Source organism: Sus scrofa, chromosome 6 (genome assembly GCF_054392235.1).
Source record: "Sus scrofa isolate SSC_HxYL_T2T_F1_AM1 chromosome 6, Sscrofa_HxYL_maternal_Yorkshire_Landrace_v2.0, whole genome shotgun sequence".
Taxonomy (NCBI): domain Eukaryota; kingdom Metazoa; phylum Chordata; class Mammalia; order Artiodactyla; family Suidae; genus Sus; species Sus scrofa.
This window is the reverse complement of record NC_139388.1, coordinates 151,241,962-151,263,632: the sequence shown is the minus strand read 5'-3', so window position 1 is coordinate 151,263,632 and position 21,671 is coordinate 151,241,962. Positions and strand designations below refer to the sequence as shown.

Here is a 21,671-nt window from a genome sequence, read left to right as displayed (position 1 = left end):
AGCTTGCCTTCTCCAGAAGCTGATGCTGAAACAGAGTCATGAAAAAAACAACTTTAGCTGACGCTTTATAACCTAAGTGATCAGATGGCGAGAGCTGACAAATAACTTTGAAAAAATTGTTTTGTTAAATTGTAAGAAGCGTAAGTCTGAACAAAATAATAATTATTTTATTAATGTGATTATAGCCATATTTTTTTATCTTTCTGATTTTTGTATCTCTAAAGGTCAATTCAATTTATGATGAAATGGAAAAAAGTCTATTATAATTTTTAATACACAAAGGTGTTATTGCCTGAAGCTTTTTTTTTTTTTGTCTTTTTTGTCTTTTTTAGGGCAGCACCCACAGCATATGGAGGTTCCCAGGCTAGGAGTCCAGAGCCACAGCAACACCAGATCTGAGCCACATCTGCAACCTACACCACAGCTCACGGCAACGCTGGATCCTTAACCCACTGAGCGAGGCCAGGCATCGAACCCACAACCTCATGGTTCCTAGTTGGATTCGTTTCTGCTGCGCCACAACAGGAACTCCCGCCTGAAGCTTCTGAGTTGCGTGAATTTTTTTCTTTTTCAGATGGTGAAAAACACCGGAATGATGCAGGTCTATATGTGATTGTGCCAATAATTATTTCCTCTTCAATCTTATTGCTTGGAACATTGTTAATGTCACACCAAAGGTATTGTACTTGCTGTTGAAAATCTTGAACATATTTAAACCTTGATTTTAAATCCAATTCGGAAACACTGAAGTATTCTAAGTATTTTGGTGTGTATTCAGTATACAATGAGACGACATAAAAAGAAAAGGCCTGATTTCACAAAACTATATTCCATTTTGCTAGTACACATAAGCCTTAGGAAAAAAATTAGGTTTTTTTTTTTAAATGTATATGCATTCATGAAATAACAAGCTTATAACAGGAGATCCGAGGCAGTATGTTCTTAGAAGTGGCAGGAAAGGCTTTCAGAGTTGTACAATTTAGGTTGAGGACTTTTAGTGGTGAAGATTTATTTGGGGCAGTCATTTCCCTTATGGTCAGTAGGCACTCTGCTTTTTAAAACATCAGCACTGCGTGGCTCCACTCTGTTTGGTTTGTCCAGTGGCCTTATTTCTTGAATAGTTCTTTGGCATTGCATCACTCTGTTCTGAGAGGTGTGGCCACTGAGGTTAGTTCACACCTGCCAATTCTCTACAGAAGCTTTGGTCTTCTAGTAAAGAGGAGGGAAATATGATTTTAGAATCCCAATTTATCTTTCAGTCAAGTGAGCCGATGGGGCCATATCTATGGAATTGTTTCTGAAACTCAATTGATGGTCATTTTTTTTTTTTGTTTTTTTTGTTTTTTGTCTTTTTGCCATTTCTTGGGCCGCTCCTGCGGCATATGGAGGTTCCTGGGCTAGGGGTCAAATCGGAGCTGTAGCTGCCAGCCTACGCCAGAGCCACAGCAACGCAGGATCCGAGCCGTGTCTGCGACCTACACCACAGCTCACGGCAACGCCGGAACCTTGACCCACTGAGCAAGGGCAGGGATCGAACCCGCAACCTCATGGTTCCTAGTCGGATTCGTTAACCACTGCGCCACGACGGGAACTCCTGATGGTCATTTTTAATATTTAATTATCTCTGAGGAAAACCTGTGCAAAGTACTTAGCACAGTGCCTGGCAAACAGTTTTTAGTAAGTTTTGGCTACTTTTAAAAAATTTAAGTATAGTTGATTTAAAATGCTGTGCCAGTTTCTACTGTACAGCAAAATGTCTCGTATGTATATATGTATAGTATATATGTGTATATGTGTGTGGACCACACACACACACACACATTCTTTCTTTATATTATTTTCCATCAGGAGATTGGATATAGTTCCCTGTGCTATACAGCAGGACCTTATTGTTTATCCATTCAAAATGTAATAGTTTGCATTGACTAATTCCAAACTATTTTTATTATTATACTGATCATTAACTTGGCCTAGACAGAAAGTTGGTGGATATCATCATGGGACAGCATGTGAAAATGAATCTGATCCTACTGCGGCACAGACAGTCTAGTGGATTAATTTCTAGTTTGGACATTGATGAACTGTTAACATTTCAGTGTGAATGTTATTCTCTAATTCTAATACCTTGCTTGTCTTTTGTAGAATGAAAAAGCTATTTTGGGAAGATGTTCCAAACCCCAAGAACTGTTCCTGGGCACAAGGACTTAATTTTCAGAAGGTCCTTTTTTCAATTTTTTTTAACCCCAAATATATAAGACTGCATTTTAGATGCTATAGGCCTGTTAGAGCTTCACATATTTTTAAGGTTTAAAATGTCTTAAGTCTTATTTTATTTAATTCATTTTAATATGAGTCTGTTTGGTCTGTCATTTGTTTTTAAGAATAGCAGATGTAGGGATTTGAAACCAGAACAAAACAAAATTCAATAGGTACTTTATCATATGACTCAACAATATACATATCTTTCTCCCATGTCACTGTATATAATAAATCTTAGAATATTAGATGTATTTGATGGAGAACAAATATTTGTATGTACTTCTTTGGTATAAATTGATTGTCTTTAGGAAAAGGCTGGAATCACTATTTTTTTCCCCCGCCTTTTCTGGGGCCGCTCCCATGGCATATGGAGGTTCCCAGGCTAGGGGTCTAATCGGAGCTGCAGCCACCTGCCTACACCAGAGCCACAGCATCACGGGATCCGAGCCACATCTGTGACCTACACCACAGTTCACAGCAACACCGGATCCTTAACCCACTGAGTAAGGCCAGGGATGGAACCCGCAACCTCATGGTTCCTAGTCGGATTTGCTAACCACTGAGCCACGATGGGAACTCCTGGAATCACTATTTTTAATTCTTATAAATATCTCTATAATTACTTAGCTCAATTAAAAACTATATAAATAATCCTTTCCTCAAAGATTGCAATCTGAAAAATACGATTATAAGGAGTTCCCATTGTGGCTCAGTGGTTAAGTAACACGACTAGTATCCATGAGGACACAGGTTCGATCCCTGGCCTCACTCAGTGGGTTAAGATCTGGCCTTACTCCGAGCTGTGGCATAGGCTGGCAACTACAGCTCCAATTCATTCCCTAGCCTGGGACCCTCCATATGCTGCAGGTATAGCCCTAAAAAGGCCAAAAAATTTTTATAGTGATAAAGCTAATAAAATAATTTGCACTTAACCGCTATAATAGAATTTCTCAGAAAACTCTAGAGTTTAATGAATATGTTATTAATTCTCATAATTTCCCCAGAAGCAAGGTTGGTTTTCCACCCATAAAATTAGGAAAATAGAATTCAATTTTCATATCAAACTCTCTACACCATGTTCTGAACAATAATCTTATGAAAGTTATTATGCAGTCTCCATAATTGCAAGATCACTGGTTACTGTTACAAGTCTTCAGTGGTTTCCTTTTAGCTGCAAGGTCAAGTACAGTCCCTCTAAGCTAGTACACAATGACTTCTTTCTACAATCTGTTATCAACCTACATATTCTAATTTTTCTGTCTGTGGGCCTTGGCCATGCCGATACTTTTCCCTTCACCACAGCAGATCCCTCCACGCCAACAAAGACCTTGCTCTAGCCTCTTCTTTCCCCAGACCTTCTGCGAACAAGCATAGTTCAGAAGAATTTCTCCCCGCTAGCATTATATTATTTACTTTGAAGAGTGTTCTGAGTTCAAGGGCTGTGTTTAACCAAGGACACATATTATTAAACATCTCCTGCTAAATCCAAAGTACTAAAGTCAGGATTCATTAAGGAACTGCTGATATTTCACAATAGTGTCCATTTATTTATGTACAAATCACTGAGATACATATTCTTACATACCTTAAGATTTTTACTTCAATTCTTAGTGTCTCAGTTCCCTCTCCTGTATAATGATGTTTAATAGAATTTACCTCATTGGGGTATTTTGAGGATTAAAGAAGATGGTGCTCATAGCATGGTCAGGTCTCAATAAATATTAGTTATCAGTATTTTATATATTTACATGTTTTGCATTGATAGTCTTTCAGTCACCCTGTGAGATAAATATTATCATCTTCATTTTATAGAGGAAAAACCCAAAGCTTATGGTGGTTAAGTAACTTGTTTTAGACTCCAACTTAGCTTACCAATTTGACTTTTGAGCCTGTTCTGTTAGCAACTGTTCTCTCTAAAGGTGACTTTAAATTTTTTCTTTTGACCATAACCCACAGTGAGAAATACACTTTACCTTGCAACCTAGTAAATGCATTGATACAGATAATAGGCAAAGCTGAAACAAAAAATGCTCAAAACAATATTACTGTTTGCAGTGCCTTCTTTTTTTCCAAATTCTATTGCATTAAAAAATATTGCTCACAACCCTCTAAATTGGTGTCGCATACTAGTGGCTATGATTTGTCGTTAGAAAAACATTGCTCTACAGCTTACCAGTGAATGAATGCGTGAACAAGTATGTAACATTATGGGCAAAACCATATAAGACGTTAAATTGTAATCTTTTGGGAGAAGAGACACTACCATGTCTTCAGACCAGGGAGCAGTGTAGTTTTACAAATGATCATTTTCTTTATAGAAATGTCACTTTCCCCACACCTGCCCATGCACTTTTCAACTATGCCGTTACTCACTATAAGCCAGCAAGTCTCCTTTCATTAAAACAGAGCTGATGACTTTTTCAATTAAAATATTTATCCCTCATCTTTCTCTTCCATTATGAATGCTTAAAGTGAACTTTATTGTAGTGAAAGTGGTCTTTAGGCCAAATATATTTATTTGGCATTCATTCATTCATTCAATAAGCACATAATGAGTACTTACATATGAGTACTAGGCTCTGGGAAAACAAATTTTTAAGAGATGCTCTTTACCTTCTAGCTAAAAAGACAGTGAGGTCATAGAGGATTGACAGGGTTAAAAGCAGAATAGAAGGAACTTGTTTTCTTTTCTCTCTCCAAAATGGTTATTGATTTTAAAAATCAGTCATTAATTCATTCCATTCATTCACTCAGAGGCTGTTTATTGAACAGTTATACTGTGCCAGTCCCTATGCTGGGCCCTAGGATTAAAATGGTCTGAAAAACAGAAACTCTTGGGGTGTATGGTCTAGTGGGGAAGATAAGCATGAATTACTTTATAACTGAAATAATTAATATATATCGTATATGTTGTAATACTGTATTAGATATCCTATCTTCTAATAATATTACAAACACTAATAATGATAAACTACATTTTGTGAAAAAACAGGACCCAGTTTGCTGAGCTTAGTGTGTGGGATAGGGGTGGAGGCTAGGTAAAGATACAAAAGTGACAGTTGAGCTAAGATCTGGAAGAGGAGTAGTGATTAACTAGGTTTTGTGGTGGAGGAAAGGAGCCCAGGCAGATCTACCTGCAAACACAAAGTCCTGTGGTCGGAAGGACCTTAGCACATTTGCAATCCGAAAAGAGGGACATTGAAAGACAGAGTAAGGAGGAGATTATTTGTCTTAAATGTTAGAGTTTGTTTTTTCTTTCAGTATGAGAGGGTTTTTTTTTTTTTTTTGTCTTTTTGTCTTTTGTTGTTGTTGTTGCTATTTCTTGGGCCGCTCCCACAGCATATGGAGGTTCCCAGGCTAGGAGTTTGAATTGGAGCTGCAGCCACCGGCCTACGCCAGAGCCACAGCAACCGGGATCCGAGCCGAGTCTGCAACCTACACCACAGCTCACGGCAACGCCGGATCCTTAACCCACTGAGCAAGGGCAGGGACCGAACCCGCAACCTCATGGTTCCTAGTCGGATTCGTTAACCACTGCACCACGACGGGAACTCCGAGAGGGTTTTTTTTTTGTGAAAAAATCTAAATACCTATCCAAATAAAATTTTAAGAGCTTTACCACGTCCGTATATATTAATGCCGGGAATAACTACCTCACTGTCTCTTTAAAAGAAGCGAAAACACTCTTTCATCAATGTGTGACACTCTCAAATCTCCCCCAGGCGACAGTGGAACTGGTTTCTATGTGTTTATTAGGGCAGGGAAATGATCAGGCCCCACTTAGCAAAAGGAAGTTTGAACCTGGTTTTCTTCCCTTTTCTGGAAAATGCCTGACGTTTCTTGTAGCTAAAAGGAACCACTAGGTGGATGTAGGACTACGGCCTGTGAGCTACACAATGCACAGCACATCACCTGGCAGACACAGATTCAAACATCACCCAGGTTCTGGTAAACTAAGGAAGTGGAAGAATTCTTAAAAATTCTTAAGATACAGTGAGTGTACCTGCCCTTACTGGTAAGGCTGATTATTTTTAACCTTTGCAAATATTGACTTTATAACTTTGTAAGATAGTCTTTAAGCATAACTAGCATAATAAGATGCTCAGCTTATTACCAGGGCTCAACAGATACACAATTTTTGAAATATAATAGGAATATTTGAAGGATAAAGAAAAATATGATTTCAAAGATTTTACTAATAATAAGCATGTAATATTCTGGAGTTCCTGCTGTGGCACAGTTGGTTAAGAATCTAACTGCATTGGCTTGGGATGCTGCGGCGGCTCAAGTTTGATCCCCAGCCTGGTGCAGTGGGATAAAAGGACCCAGCATTACCACAGCTGCAATGTAGGTCACAGCTCTGGCTTGAATTCAGTCTTTGGCCCAGGAACTTCCATATGCCATAGATGCAGCCATTAAAAAAACCTCATCTAAAATTCAGTAACTACTTAAAATCTCACCTTCTACTTTAATATCCCAAATAATTAAAATATACTTTTTGATCTTTCTTTTCTTTTCTGGCCGTACCTGCAGCATGCAGAAGTTCTTGGGCCAGGAATTGATCCCAAGCCACAGTAGTGATGATGCTGGATCCTTAACCCACTGAACCACCAGGGAATTCCTAAAATACACTTTTTTTTTAGAGAAAAATAACATAGTCTAATTCACATTATATTTCTAAAGAGGACAAGGCAAGTTTACTATTTGCTCCCTACTTTCCTATTCATATTATTTTACTTAATTCTCTCATCGGCCTAATAGCCTTATTTTTTCTGATGACAAAACTGCATCTCAGCAGTTCAGCAGCTTGTCTTAATCTCCCGGCCTGTAGGTGAAAAAACTTTGATTAAACTCGGGTCCATCAGACTCACACTGATACCCTTGCCATCAATTCCTTATCAACAGTGTATCACTGAATGTACTTAGGGCCACTCAGCTGTTCATTTCGAAACAGTTGAAATGGTAAATTTTATGTATGTGTATCTTAACACACACACACACAAAAAAAAATGGAAAAAGACCTGAATAGACATTTCTGCAAAGAAGGTATACAAATAATCAATAAACACAAATGATACATGCTCAACATCATTAGCAGTTAGGGAAATGCAAGCCCCAAACTCAAGGTAACTCTTTACACTAACTAGCTAGGACGTCTGTAATAAAAACCATAGGTAATAAAAGTGGGTGAGAATGTGGAAAAATGGAAACTCTCCTACACTGCTGGTGGAATGCTAAAATGGTGCAGCCCTTTTGGAAATAGTCTGACATTTTTCCAACAGATAAACATAGAATTACTAGGAGTTCCTGTCGTGGCTCGGTGGTTAGCGAATCCGACTAGGAACTCTGAGGTTGTGGGTTCGATCCCTGGCCTTGCTCAGTGGGTTAAGGATCCGGCGTTGCCGTGAGCTGTGGTGTAGGTCACAGGTGCAGCTCGGATCCCGCGTTGCTGTGGCTCTGGCGTAGGCCAGCGGCCACAGCTCTGATTCGACCCCTAGCCTGGGAATCTCCATATGCCACGGGAGCAGCCCAAGAAATGGCAAAAAGATAAAACAAAACAAAACAAAACATAGAATTACTATATGACCCAACAATTCTACTGCTAGGTATATACCCAATAGAAATGAAAGCACAGACCCATGTGAATGTGTGTAGCAGCACAGTTCATAATGGTCAAAACATGGAAACAATCCAAATATCTATCAAACGATGGGTAAGCAAAGTGTGATACTTCCAATTCTAAAACAGAAGGAATCAAAACCCCCACAATGGATTGCAAAGCAAATGGACTATGGGAGCCCCCTGTTTTTAAAAACAATTCAAATAAAGTGTTGTTTAAAAGAAGGTAATAATTTTTGTATGAAGTGTTTCCTTTAATTTGTTCTTCACATTCAGATGTTTTTGAACGTTGATTTTTATGAAAATAATTTTTACGTGTAATTTTTAGACATCTAACCTAATTTCTAAAATATTCCCTACGATTAATTTCTTCTGGTTTTTAAGCTAATGTTTCCTTCCCTTTGGTTTATAGTAAATCTAATCCATACTAAACTTGTAAATATGCAAATCAGAAATGAAAAAAATGAATATTTTGAGATACTTCCCTCAAATCAAAAGAAAACATTTGTTTAACCACGGTATGTCAGAATAGGGTGATACCATGTGTGACTGAAAATCAATTCTCATATTATTTCCCGTTGATTTTCTTTCTTTTGTATGTTCCACTTCCTTATACCTTTTAAAATTACTTAAAAAATAATATAGATACATGAAATGGAATAATATGAAATACCTGTGTACTAACATAATATCTTAAAATTTTCTTGTTTGCCTTTTTTTTTTTTTTTTTTTGTCTTTTTAGGGCCATACTCAAAGCATATGGAGGTTCCCAGGCTAGGGGTCGAATTGGAGCTGTAGTCATCGGCCTACACCACAGTCGCAGCAACTTGGGATCTGAGCCATGTCTGCGACCTACACCACACGTCATGGCAATGCTGGATCCTCAACCCACTGAGCAAGGCCAGGGATGGAACCTGCAACCTCATGGTTCCTAGTCGGATTCATTTCTGCTGTGCCACAACGGGAACTCTAAAAGAATCTTCTTCAACTTCATTTCTTATTCCATGAAATAGACTTTCCTGGAGCTCCCTTCACCTTGTTTCTTCTTCTTCTTCTTCCTTTTTTCTTTTTTAATGAAGGCATTGGCCCTCTTAGCTTTCCCTCCATTTCTCCCTCTACTTCCCAATCTCTGTCAACTACAACTTTACACATTTACTTAAGTCAAGGTTGATAATATGTTCTGTACTATAATTTGTCTGTGGGTTCATTAAAAAAAACCCAGCAAATTGCATTTACATTGTTACAAGTAGGTAAATATTGTTCCTTGCAGAACCAAGTAATATAATGTGATTACACTTCTTGGTCATTCCAGTATCACAGAATACTTTTTAAAAAGATTAAAAACACTCCACCTATTGATCTAAATTGTTCCAAATTTCAGTTGGCTTCATTTTTATTTTTTATGTTTTTGTGTGTGTTTTTTTGTTGTGTTTTGTTTTGAGTTTCTAATTGCTTCCTTAACTTGCTGCACCCCATGGGGACTTCCTCTAATTGCTTCTTAAGTTTATTTATTTATTTGTTTATTTATATTTTTATTTTTTATTTTTTCATCTTTTTGACTTTTTTCTAGGGCTGCACCCATGGCATATGGAGGTTCCCAGACTAGGGATCCAGTCAGAGCTGTAGCCACCGGCCTACACCACATCCCACAGCAACGTGGGATCCGAGCCGAGTCTGCAACCTACACCACAGCTCATAGCAACACCGGATCCTTAACCCATTGAGCAAGGCCAGGGATCGAATCCGAAACCTCATTGTTCCTAGTCGAATTCTTTAACCACTGAGCCACGATGGGAACTCCTATTTTTTATTTTTATTATACCTCTGTGTCCTGCCATCATATAAGTTTCTTCACTGGAGACTTTTTTCCAGGGCTCTCCGTCCAGGAAACCCTCTATCCTCCTTCTGAAGTCGGGATTAGGACTTTTCTAAAATAGCTGCAAGCCATCACTGAATTTTCCCGTAACTGGTTTCTAGTGATTACTGTTTTCTAGATTTTTTTTTTCTTTCCTTTTTCTTGATTAACTATATCCTTCTATAACTTGCTAGGAAATGTTGTGTAAGTCAGAGTCTCTGCATGCCTGAAATTCCTTTTTGTGCCTTTCTTGATCGCTAGTTTGGTGGAATATCAATGTCCAGGTTGAACAAGCCTTTCCAATAAGACTTTTCAAACAATTCCTGCCTTAAGATCTAGTAACTAGTCTTGCTTTTGAGTAGTCAGATGCTTTTCTGATTTTTATTCCTCACAGGTTATTTGCAGTTTTCTCACTTTTAAAATATTCTCCCCATTCAATGATCTAAAATTAGTGATAAGTTTGGGGAGATGCTTTTTCATTTAACTATGTCCTCATTTGAAGACGCTTATGATTCCATGTCTCCTGTCAGAGAACTCTTAAGAAATTATATTTATATTATTTCTTTTATAACTTTTCTTCTCTTTCTAGAATCTGTATTAAATAGATGTTGGACCCTCCACGTAGATCTTCTATATATGTTTTTTTATTGTTATTTCCCCAACACAATTTTTTTCCCCACTGTACAGCATGGGGAAAACATGTATGTTACACATACAGCATGTATGTTACACATACATGTATACATACTTTTTTTCTCCCATTGTCATATTTTTAAATCTCTTCTCGAATATGTTTCTTTTTGTTTTACATTTGAGATCTTGCCAGTGCTTCTGTTGAAATTTTATTTGCTATTATATTTGTAAATTTCCGAGTATTCCTTTTCAGTGTATTCTGCATGCAATCTTTTCTTAAATCTTACTAGAAATACCAATTAGAGGATCATTGTTTGTTTTAAAAATTCTTTTTTCTTCTGTTCCCTGAATTATCTGTTTTTGCTAGGGTCATGTTTTCCTGCTGTTTATCTTGGCCTTTCGTTTTTTAAAATCTCACACTTGCCCCAAATATCTGGTAATCCTTTGTTTTTACTTCATGTTTAAGAATGAAACCATAGACAGGCTGGCTGGGAGAGCCTGCGCACATAGGCAGGGATTGTTGTCCTTGGTGGGTAGATGGGGCTCTGGCTAGATGAGGAAAGATGTGCTCAGAGACATCTGTACCCAACAGCTGCTAGAGTCCTTCCTCCGCAGATAGTTCCTTGGTCACGTCTGAGAACAAAATGTCAATTTGGGTGTGGAGAGTAGTTCTAATATGAAGGCTCTTCCATACACAGCAAAGGGGTAGAAGAGATTCCATATGTAGGGTTTCCAGTTTTCAGCCCAAGATCTCTTTTCTTCCTGTGGTTTCACTTGTAGTTTCTTCACACACACACACACACATACACACACACCCCATTGTATTCAACAACACACCCTGGCTTTCCCTCCAGCTACAGCCCACTCTGAATATATTCTTTGGTCATCTCCTTTGGTCTCCACTCTACCATTTGTTTTCCATCTTTTAGAAATTCAAAATCCCATTCCCTTTCAACCTTCTCAGATTCTCTTCTTTGTCATGGGTATATATTTGATTTATTCACATACTTTCATTCTAACTGTCTCTGCAGAGATAAGAAAGAAATATAGATGCTCAAACTGTCATCTTGAACCAGAATATTTCTCTACACCATTTCTCTTTGTAATTTAAAAATAAGAATGTTTAAAAAGTTTTTAAACAGCATAAAAATAAAAATTTTAAACAAAGGTTGAATTCTTGTCATGGGAAAATGTTATTGCAATGACTCAAGAACCTTGCTTTTCTTCTAACTCAAATCTCACAGTGTTTAAAAGTCTAGCCAATTAGTTTTTTTTTTTTTACCTTTTTCTTCAGCATTTTTGTATAATCTATTATTTTCTTCCTCTAAATCCAAACCATCTATTATACAGGGGGTCTGACCCTGCTTCTTTGCTGTCTACATTCTATTTCTACAAGCATGTACTCAACTTAACAACCTGCCTTAAGGGTGTTAAATCTAAACCCAAATGGATTTTTTTTCTTGTGATTCAAAGACTATGCTAGAGTCCTCACCCTAGTTCTCCAAAGAAGCCGATGAGCAACCAAAGCTCCCAGAACACCATCCTCATGGATCCTAAGCAGAGCATCCCTGAAATTGCTAGAATGGCTTGCAGAAGCATGAAAGAGCTGATGCAGTTTTGAGTTAGAAGTTCTGTTGAGAAATGCACATGACTGGGCTTGGAAGTGTGTATTTCAGTCCCCTAAAATATGACTTCTTGTTCTTAATATCTATATATGTGCCCTTGGAATTATAAGGAGCCAGAAGAAAGGATAAATTCATCAACTCAAAGCTATCACAACAAATAGAAAAAGCAAAACAACATGATTCTCCTGCCTACTTGTGTTTGGGATGTCGTCTCATCTTCCATTGTGTTCTAGAATGTTGAAGGAGGACCAAAAAAGTTAGGGTCCTCCCTCTGCTATCATTAACTGTGCAGCTTTAAGCATTGATTACGTTGTCTATACAAAGGGAGCCATGTGAGCTTGACAGTTTTTTTCTTTTTCTGAACGGAAAAAAATCATGATAAATGTTCTGTCATTCTACTCCTCTTCACTATTTCAGCTCTTTTTTAATTTTTAAATGTTTGTCTTCAGAGCTCTACTCTTTTACTCTTTCTTGTTCCGAACTCTCTAATACTGCTGTTGCTCCTCCACTTCTTTTTTATTTTTCCAGCACTTTGTTCTTCTCTCCTTTTACTTATCCTGTTAGTCCTCTATAGTTTTTCCTTTTCTAGGATCCTTAAGGTTGTTCTTAGGGTGATGTTAAGGAGTGCATTAAGGAAATGGAAGAGGCCCCCTAGGTTCAAAATTTTATCTTTTCCTAAAAACATGCATAGGTATAGTATAACACAGGAATTTATTATAATCAAGCACCCCTGTCTGACAGAACAGCTTTTTGAAATCTTTTATCTTTTGCTTTCTGAGTGATTTTTTTTTTTATTTTGCTTTCTTATTTTGTTTTATTTTATCTGAACAGAGAACGGACATTCTTTGAAGTCTAATCATGATCACTGCAGATGAATCCAATCTACCAACTTGCCATCATTCTATAGAGTATTAGAAGATTTTTACATTTCGAAGAAGGGGAGACAATGTAAACAAATTTGGTGGGATTCTTGAGAACTAAAATGTGGTGGATTATGTTGATTTAGAACTTAAAATAGATGGGTGAATTTGAGGTCCAAACTATAGGTCTGAATCCAATTCAGTTTGGATGTATGATTACTTTTCAAGTCATCTGAAGTCTAAATAGTAATATTTAGGAGATCTGGCTTTTGCTTTGTCATTTGCCTGGTCATGAAACATTAAAAATTATAACTGTTGCTCTTACCACATATCTATTAGATATCATCAAACATCTAACAGACAATGTTCTAACTGGATGAGAACGGCAACTTCTGACACATTGCAAGTACAATGGCTCTAAATATAGAACGCAGTAAAAGTGTTTATGTTTTATGTCCAAAATTTTCCACTTTATATTCTTTTATGTACACTTTAGCCTATAAACTGACTGATTTGAGTATTCTTTTGAATGTCTTGTAGCTTTTATATATTTCTAATTTTGATTATTATAGGAATTTTTGTTTTTGATAGCCTTGAAAATGACTTAAGTCCTGATGTCCATTTCAGTTTAAAGAAAGCCGGAAGTTACTGTTTGTTCTGGTCAAAGGCCAGTAGAAGTTACAGTTCATATCAGGATGACCTGACATATGCCAGTCAGATTGACCAGATCAGAAAATACATCAGCCTCCAATATAGCCTCCTTGTGAAATTTTTGACCAGATTTACTCTGAACCACCCAAAGTTTCTGGCAGGCAGGGAAATGGGCAGTGATGCAAAAACGGAGACTCTCTGGAGCTTTTAGAAATAGTTCATGGCAAACACAGGACTTTACTCCCTGAGCAAAAGGCCACCTGCTGTTTCTGTGAACTTGTGTGTTATGTTGCTCACATTCAAAATAAACCAAAGCCTCTGTTTGATGAACCCATATGATAGTCAAATTTAGGCTATGGAATGGAGTACTTACATTTAGATTTCATGCATAGTTTGACTCGAATGTTTAAAAAAACAACTAAAAATCAGGAAGAATGTGCCTTCCCCCCCTTCATTGACTTTTAATAGATGTCATTGGAATGTAAAATCTAAGTGTGAAAAATATGAAAGGATATTCTTTAATTCCTGTCAGCTGAATACATATTTAATATGCTTCCAGACTGTTCTAAAATAGTTGAAACTTAGAGGCATATAGTGGCTGAAATGATTTTTTAATAAATATACTTTTAAAAGTTTGTGACCCACTGATAAAATATGCCTTGATATAATATAGACGTATGACTTCTTATTAATTATTAGTGAAATCTCTCATCAAGTGCATTTGAAGACATGCACATTATTTGGCATCAGTGATCAGTTGACAATTATGAAGTTTTAAAGGGCATGAAATATACCAAATGTCATTTGAAGAACATGTGTTCGACTGCATGCTATGGTCTCTCTGTGTGTATTTTTTTAATTTTCATATTGAAAGCATGCAATTCCTTTATATGGAGATCTTAATTTCTAGGTTCATTAAATTTTAAGAAATTTAATACACAATAGTAGTAACATTTAAAAAAACCAAAATGATAGATTGATGCCAGTTGACTAGGGTATTTAGCTGTTGACTAAAGGTTTCGTGGGTATGTAATCCCACCAATCTAGCCAAAAAAAAAAAAAAATCAAGAAAATATTTGAAAGAACTTATAAATCTAATTATAGATTTCTGTCAGAAAGAAAATAGGCACAGGGACACTTTTCGTATATTTTGTCCATAGAATAATAGAAGAGGTTGTGTTAATAAAGTGTTTGTTATTATGCAGTATTTTAATATCTGTACAAGTCTATTCCATTATAAAGCATCTGGCATATTTATTCCTTTATGATTATAATCACCACTATATTTCATTTAAGAGTTCAAAGCTGTGTTAAGTGAATTGTGTTTTTATGTGGAATATATTTGCCATTATGAAGAATAGTTGGTTATATTGTTATTTCAAACAATTAATTAGAATTTATTCTGTCAGTTTAAAATCATAAAATTCAAAAATTTAATTCTATGTATAACATATAAATAGAAATTTCTAATGCACGTCATTCAGTTGTGTTAATTTTTCAATGTGATGTGTCCACAGCATTCTTTATTTTGCATTTCTTTTTTCAATATGTTTACATTGTATGAGTTGAGCTTTTGCACACAAATTCTTGCCTTGTAGCTGCTTGGCAGGATTTTTCATTGTAATGTAACCACCTTTCTTATAAAAAAGTATGATGTGTATTTATTTTGTGTCTTTGTCTTCATTCCACATGTCATATAGTTTGTATTTTTATATGAAGTTATTTACAAGGAAAAGTCTTGAAAAGTTTGTGATCATCCCTTTCATTTTCATTGTTTTCAACAAATAGGTATTTAGTTCTTTTTTCCTGACAATCGTAAACAGGTTCTTAGTGTGACATAAGGCAGATAAGTCCTTAACAGTCAGTCACATATAGTTTACCTTCATATCATATGTCATGGAATAGTTATTTTAGCTATAGCTGTTTTGCTCATTTGATTTTATATCAATTCATTTTTTTTAATTTGAGGCTTAAAATTTCAGTTTGTGTGGGAGTTCCTATCATGGCTCAGCAGTTAACGAACCCGACTTGTAGCAATGAGGACGTGGGTTCGATCCCTGGCCTTGCTCAGTGGGTTAAGGATCTGGCGTTGCTGTGAGCTGTGGTGTAGGTCACAGACACGGCTCGGATCCTGTGTGGCTGTGGCTGTGGCATAGGCTGGCAGCTGCAGCTCCGATTCAACCCCTAGCCTGGGAACCTTCATGTGCCGCAGGTGTGGCCATAAAAATACAAAAAAAAAAATTCAGTTTGTGGAAGTATAATTTGCTTTATAGGAATATTAGGCATTCTTCCAAAGATAGTACTTTGTAATTACAGTAAACAATCTTTGTTGAGAGCTAATAAGCATTTTCAGACACCGTTTACTTTATTCCTTGCCGCATTGCCGTGGAGTAAATATTGAACACAGTTTTACAGGTGAAGGAACTGAAAGGCAGAGAGGTTAATGAACTTGTCCATGGTCACAGAAACAGAAGGATTCAAGGAGTCCACTTCCTCCCACTTTTACACACTATTCTACGGCCTCTCCCTTTTAATTTTTGGTATGTTTCTGTCCAAACCCAGTTGATTTGTGACGACTTGACTTATGTCTCTTGGTATTTTCACCCTTCCATTTCTTCAATTGATGTCATAGTGAAGCAAAATGATTTTTTAAACACACTTGAGCATTAAAATCTGTCTTTTCTTTTAGCCGGAAACATTTGAGCATCTTTTTATCAAGCACACAGAATCAGTGACATTTGGCCCTCTTCTTTTGGAGCCTGAAACCATTTCGGAAGATATCAGTGTTGATACATCATGGAAAAATAAGGATGAGATGGTGCCACCAACTACAGTCTCTCTACTCTTGACAACTCCGGATCTTGAAAAGAGTTCAATTTGTATTAGTGACCAACGCAGCAGTGCCCACTTCTCTGAGGCTGAGAGCATGGAGATAACTTGTGAGGATGAAAATAGAAGACAGCCCTCTATTAAATATGCCACCCTGCTCAGCAGCCCTAAATCAGGTGAAACTGAGCAAGAGCAAGAACTTGTAAGTAGCTTGGTCAGCAGATGCTTCTCTAGCAGCAATTCCCTACCGAAAGAGTCTTTCTCGAATAGCTCATGGGAGATAGAAACCCAGGCCTTTTTTATTTTATCAGATCAGCATCCCAATATGATTTCACCACACCTTTCCTTCTCAGAAGGATTGGATGAACTTATGAAGTTTGAGGGAAATTTCCCCAAAGAACATAATGACGAAAGGTCTGTCTATTATTTAGGAGTCACCTCAATCAAAAAGAGAGAGAGTGATGTGTTTTTGACTGATGAGTCAAGAGTGCGGTGCCCATTCCCAGCCCACTGTTTATTCGCTGACATCAAAATCCTCCAGGAGAGCTGTTCACACCTTGTAGAAAATAATTTCAATTTAGGAACTTCTGGTCAGAAGACTTTTGTATCTTACATGCCTCAATTTCAAACTTGTTCAACTCAGACTCAGAAGATAATGGAAAACAAGATGTATGACCTAACCGTCTAAGTTCATTCCAGAAACATCTCAGATTTATGATGGGATGAGTCATATTAAGGGTAATATGTTCTACATGGTGTTCCATAGCAGAGAGAAAAAAATTGAGTCAAATTTGAAAATGACTTCAAAAGTTAAAGAGATCTGTTTGTCCACACTCAGTAATACAGAAAAAAAAAATGTGAGAAAGCCTTCAAGAGCCTAGTAATGTAGACCTACTCTTCTAATGATTCTCTTAACCGGCTACAGTGGGAAGTTCTCGAATGCCTTGTGTCTAGCTAGAAACAAGCCCAACAATACTAGCGTTTTGAGCATTAATCTCATGTAGAAAGAGCTAATCCATCTGAATTACACATACATCTGAAAGAAGACTTCAGACTAACACTTGTGAAATGTAAATGTCTTCAAGAGTGTGACTGTTTTACCTTGAGGTGTCTTTGTTTTACACTAATTTACACATACACATATGCACACTTGTATCTAATAGGCATCCTGTACATTGTTAAATATATGATGTACTTGTTTTTGTGCTACTAGGTTGTGTGATTTGAAGATGTTTCAATTTAACAAATTCCCTGAGCACTTGCTCTTTGGTAGGAACTCCACTAAATGTTGCAGATAAGCAGAGGATTTAGCCCTGGCCTAGAGGAAATGCTTGTGAAAATATTGAAGAAATCAATCTTTATGCATCAAAACTAAGATCTGTGCCATAGAATGAACCTACCTATTTAATGGCAATACCCACAAGTATTTTGATGACAACACAAGCCTTTGTGAAAACATGTTTGCCTTAACTCTTCTTTATAAAAGATGTTGAAATGCTCACTTGATGATACAGCTAGAATGCCAAATGTTACTGCGTATCACTATAGAGTCTTTGTCTTCCCCACTCCCTCTTGCATGTACACCTTTTTTTTTCCTCTCTTACTGAGCATTTTCTCTTTAAACTAACTCCTGTGCTAATACTTTCCAATTAATTGATTGATCAATTAATTATTGATGTAATTGTATGAGACATGTACTATTATGTATTATGTATATAGTACATGTATGAGACATGTACTATTATTATATTCCTTTAAAAGATGATAAAATTCAGTAATTTGCCAGGGGTCACAGAGTTAGTGGAATCCAAATTTCTTTTTTCTTTTTTCTTTTTTTTTTTTTGCTTTTTAGGGCCAAACCTGTAAAATGTGAAAGTTTCCAGGCTAGGAGTCGAATCAGCTACAGCTGCCTGCCTACACTACAGCCACAGCAACGCAGGATCCCAGCTGCATCTGTGACCTACACCACAGCTCATGGCAATGCTGGATCCCCAACCCAATGAGCAAGGCCAGGGATTGAACCTGCATCTTCATGGATACTACCTGGATTCACCTCTACTGTGCCACAGTGGGAACTCTCGGAATCTAGATTTAAATCCAGCTCTTTTTGATGCTAGTGGTTATGTTTTTAACCAACACCTTGCCATTCATTGAAAAAAAAAGACTGACTTGTAATCTGTTTACTAAGTAGAATTGTAGTGCTGGATGAAAATTAAGTGAGCATTACACAGGTGTTTTCTTTGCCTTTAAAGGCTTTATTGTTTGTTTCAGTTCTTAGCATGGAAAGAAAATCCAAAGCATATTGAACAACAAACTAAATTAAAAAACCTGCAGAGATTGTTGTTCAATGGGAATAAGCAAGAATTGCAAGGTTATCAGTATCATCAGAATAACTTAGTCCTCAAAAGTATTCCTATGAGCTGCTACATGTCACTAGTTTTATACTTAGACTGAGAGAAGATTCTGCTGAATTACTATTACCATAAATAAAGTCTCGCACTCTGTCTCTATTCTGGTTGTGGCCATATGAAATGAGTGATCCTAAACAGTGACAAAGATCTCAGACCCCAGTTGATAAATATGTTTTCACATTTCATGGTCATTTACCAATGAGAAATCAGTCAAGCTATTGCAGGTCTTAAGTATTATTGAGATATCTCAGGATCTCACATGGTTAACCCATCGCCCTCTTACAAGAGAGAGGTAGAGGGCCCATGTCAACCTACTGGATAATTAATTCTATACAAAGATAGAAGAAAACATTTTAAAAAAATTTTCACCATTTAAAAAGAATTAAATGCGTATAGAGAGAATTATAACATGTATAGAAATTTTGGTAAAATTAACCATTATTTTTAATACTATACATGGAATTTACTTAGATAGAAAGTTACATTCTGCCCCATTCTGCATATAATTAGGGATTAAACTTGGAGCAAGTCCCCTGAAACACAACATTCTGCCATTCATCTGTGCTGCAGGACCTAGAACAACAGGAAAGAGAAACTGATAAATGGTCCAGTCAGCCCAAGGTTTTGTCATGCTCTGTGTACACTCTAGTGAATTCCTGAATCCTGGGAATGGAACTCCTGAGACCATAATAATGCCCCAGGTCCAAGTGGAAGGAATTTAGTGGTAATTCATTAAGCTGAGATCATTGAGGCTATTCTGGTGCAGCTTAAGTTCCCAAAGCATTTCAGAAATTGAAATCCCAAGGGATATTCCTTCATGGAGAGGGTTGAAGTAAGTGCTAGATTTGGGCTTTTTTTTTTTTTTTTTTGTCTTTTCTAGGGCTGCACCCATGGCATATTAGGCGAGGGGCTGCACCCCTGGCATATTAGGCGAGGGGTCTAATCAGAGCTGTAGCCTCCCGCCTACGCCAGAGCCACAGCAACGTGGAATCTGAGCCACGTCTGCGACCTACACCACAGCTCACAGCAATGCTGGATTCTTAACCCACTGAGCAAGGCCAGGGATTGAACCTGCAACCTGATGATTCCTAGTCGGGTTCTTTAACCACTGTGCCATGATGGGAACTCCAAGTCTGGCCTATTGATGTATGGATTTAGATCAGTTTTAAGGTCAGTGTGCTAGGGATCTATTTTTCACTTTTGTAAGTTCATTTCACTCTATATATGACTAGAGATTAGTGGGTCTTTATGAAAATTATCTGCCATTTCGGTTGTCTTAGAATGTTTTATACTTTGGTATGGTCAGATAGTCTCCCTATCTTTGCAGAGGTTCTGTAGAAAAATTTGAAGGGAGAGTGGAGCTGAAGTATAGGTTGGCAATTTTAAACAGGGTAAATCTAGAATTTTGAGTATTTCATTTAAAGGCCTTAAATTGGCACACAAGCTGCTAACCAGTCTCTCAAAATCTGAACTTTATGAAAAAACAGAAAATAATTTGAGCCTCTGACTTCAAGTTTAAACAGATTGATGAAGATAAATCATTTGTCAGGGTTAACAAGATGATAGATTTCCTAAGTTAAAGCTCCTAAGAAGAAAGAAGAAGCAAAAAGTTAAGGTACACTTAACTACAAGACTGGGGTCCTCCTATTGGAGCCCTATGTTCCTGTTTAGAGATGAGCTACATATTGACCAGAGGAATAGAAACAGCCTTTTATTTTTAAGCCTAATCTCAAGTAGTGAAACATCTTGGATGAAACTCCCCAACCAGTGGGTGATCCTGGACCAAGAATAAGGTTTTACAACCCTAAGCATGACATTCTTCTACCCCCTCTCATCCCTTTCCAATAAAACTGACTCCCTGTTTCCAAATACCAAATGTAGGGTCATATTTCCTCAGGAGTAATCATTTTAACGACGCAAAAGCTAAGGGAAAATAAACTTCCTCTGCAAATTGATGCCAGATTCAAAGCTACTTTGGTTGGCATCATAAAAAGATTAGGTTTAAAAGTTGTGCCCATAGGGCTTGTGTGAACTTGAACAATGTGCCAAATGCTTCAAGTCACACTGCAGCCATATGTCACTTAGACATGGATGACAAGACTTCTCTCCAAATTATTTCCTGTAGTCTTTAGAAGAAATGTGTTCTACTTTTCATCTTTCAAGGATCATCTTGAGAGTTACAAACAAATAGTAATTTTTTACTATTGAAAGAACACATTCTCAAATTTTAAAACCCCAAATTAAAATTATCCACTTTGCTATGACTAAAAGAATCCTCATTTGAGAAAAAAAAAACCCTTAAACATATTTACCAGAAAATGTGAAGAATTGTTTATAAAAAGACACTAGGGGAGTTCTCTTGTGACATAGCAGATTAAGGATCCAGTGTTTTTTACTGCAGTGGCTTGGGTTGGTGGAGTGGCATGGGTTCAATCCCTGGCCTGGGAAATTCCACTTGCCATGGGCCATGGGCATGGCTGGAAAAAAAAAAAGAAAACTTGTAAGTCAATAATTTTAATCCTTCTTGAACAATTGTTTAAAACACTAAAGCATTCCTGCACCTCACTATGATATTTGATGAGCAGGTTAGAATACAAAAGACCACAGTAGAACTGAATATTGTTGCATGTATTTGTATGAGCATCAAGAAATTGTTACCATTGGCTTTTATATTGAATGAATTATTTTTTATACAAAATTAATCAATATTTATTGTGGAAAGTTGCTGATGTCTATTTTTCAAAACTAATTATGCTTAAGATGTATGGCATTAAATTCAATTTTGTGAGAATCTTTGACAGGATATTTTAAATAACATGTCCATGCAAAAAGCCTGAAACTGATAAATAATCTAGAAGTACTTAATTTTGTAGTGAAATACTTATATTGTAGATACTGTACTTTTAAAACTTGTCGTTAAGTATTTGGC

At 36.9% G+C, this 21,671-nt stretch overlaps 1 protein-coding gene across 2 annotated transcripts in view; it reads left to right on the top strand.

The window, feature by feature from the left end:
* The window catches only part of LEPR (leptin receptor), a 94,173-nt gene extending 75,332 nt beyond the window's left edge, over positions 1 to 18,841 (top strand). The window contains exons 18-20 of one of the 2 annotated variants that reach the window (XM_021093487.2): positions 575 to 677; positions 2,143 to 2,218; positions 16,192 to 18,841. In XM_021093487.2, coding sequence (XP_020949146.1) covers positions 575 to 677; positions 2,143 to 2,218; positions 16,192 to 17,019 — 1,007 coding nt within the window. In that variant the 3' untranslated portion in view covers positions 17,020 to 18,841. 2 annotated transcript variants of the gene reach the window in all.
* Positions 18,842 to 21,671: the final 2,830 nt, after the last annotated feature.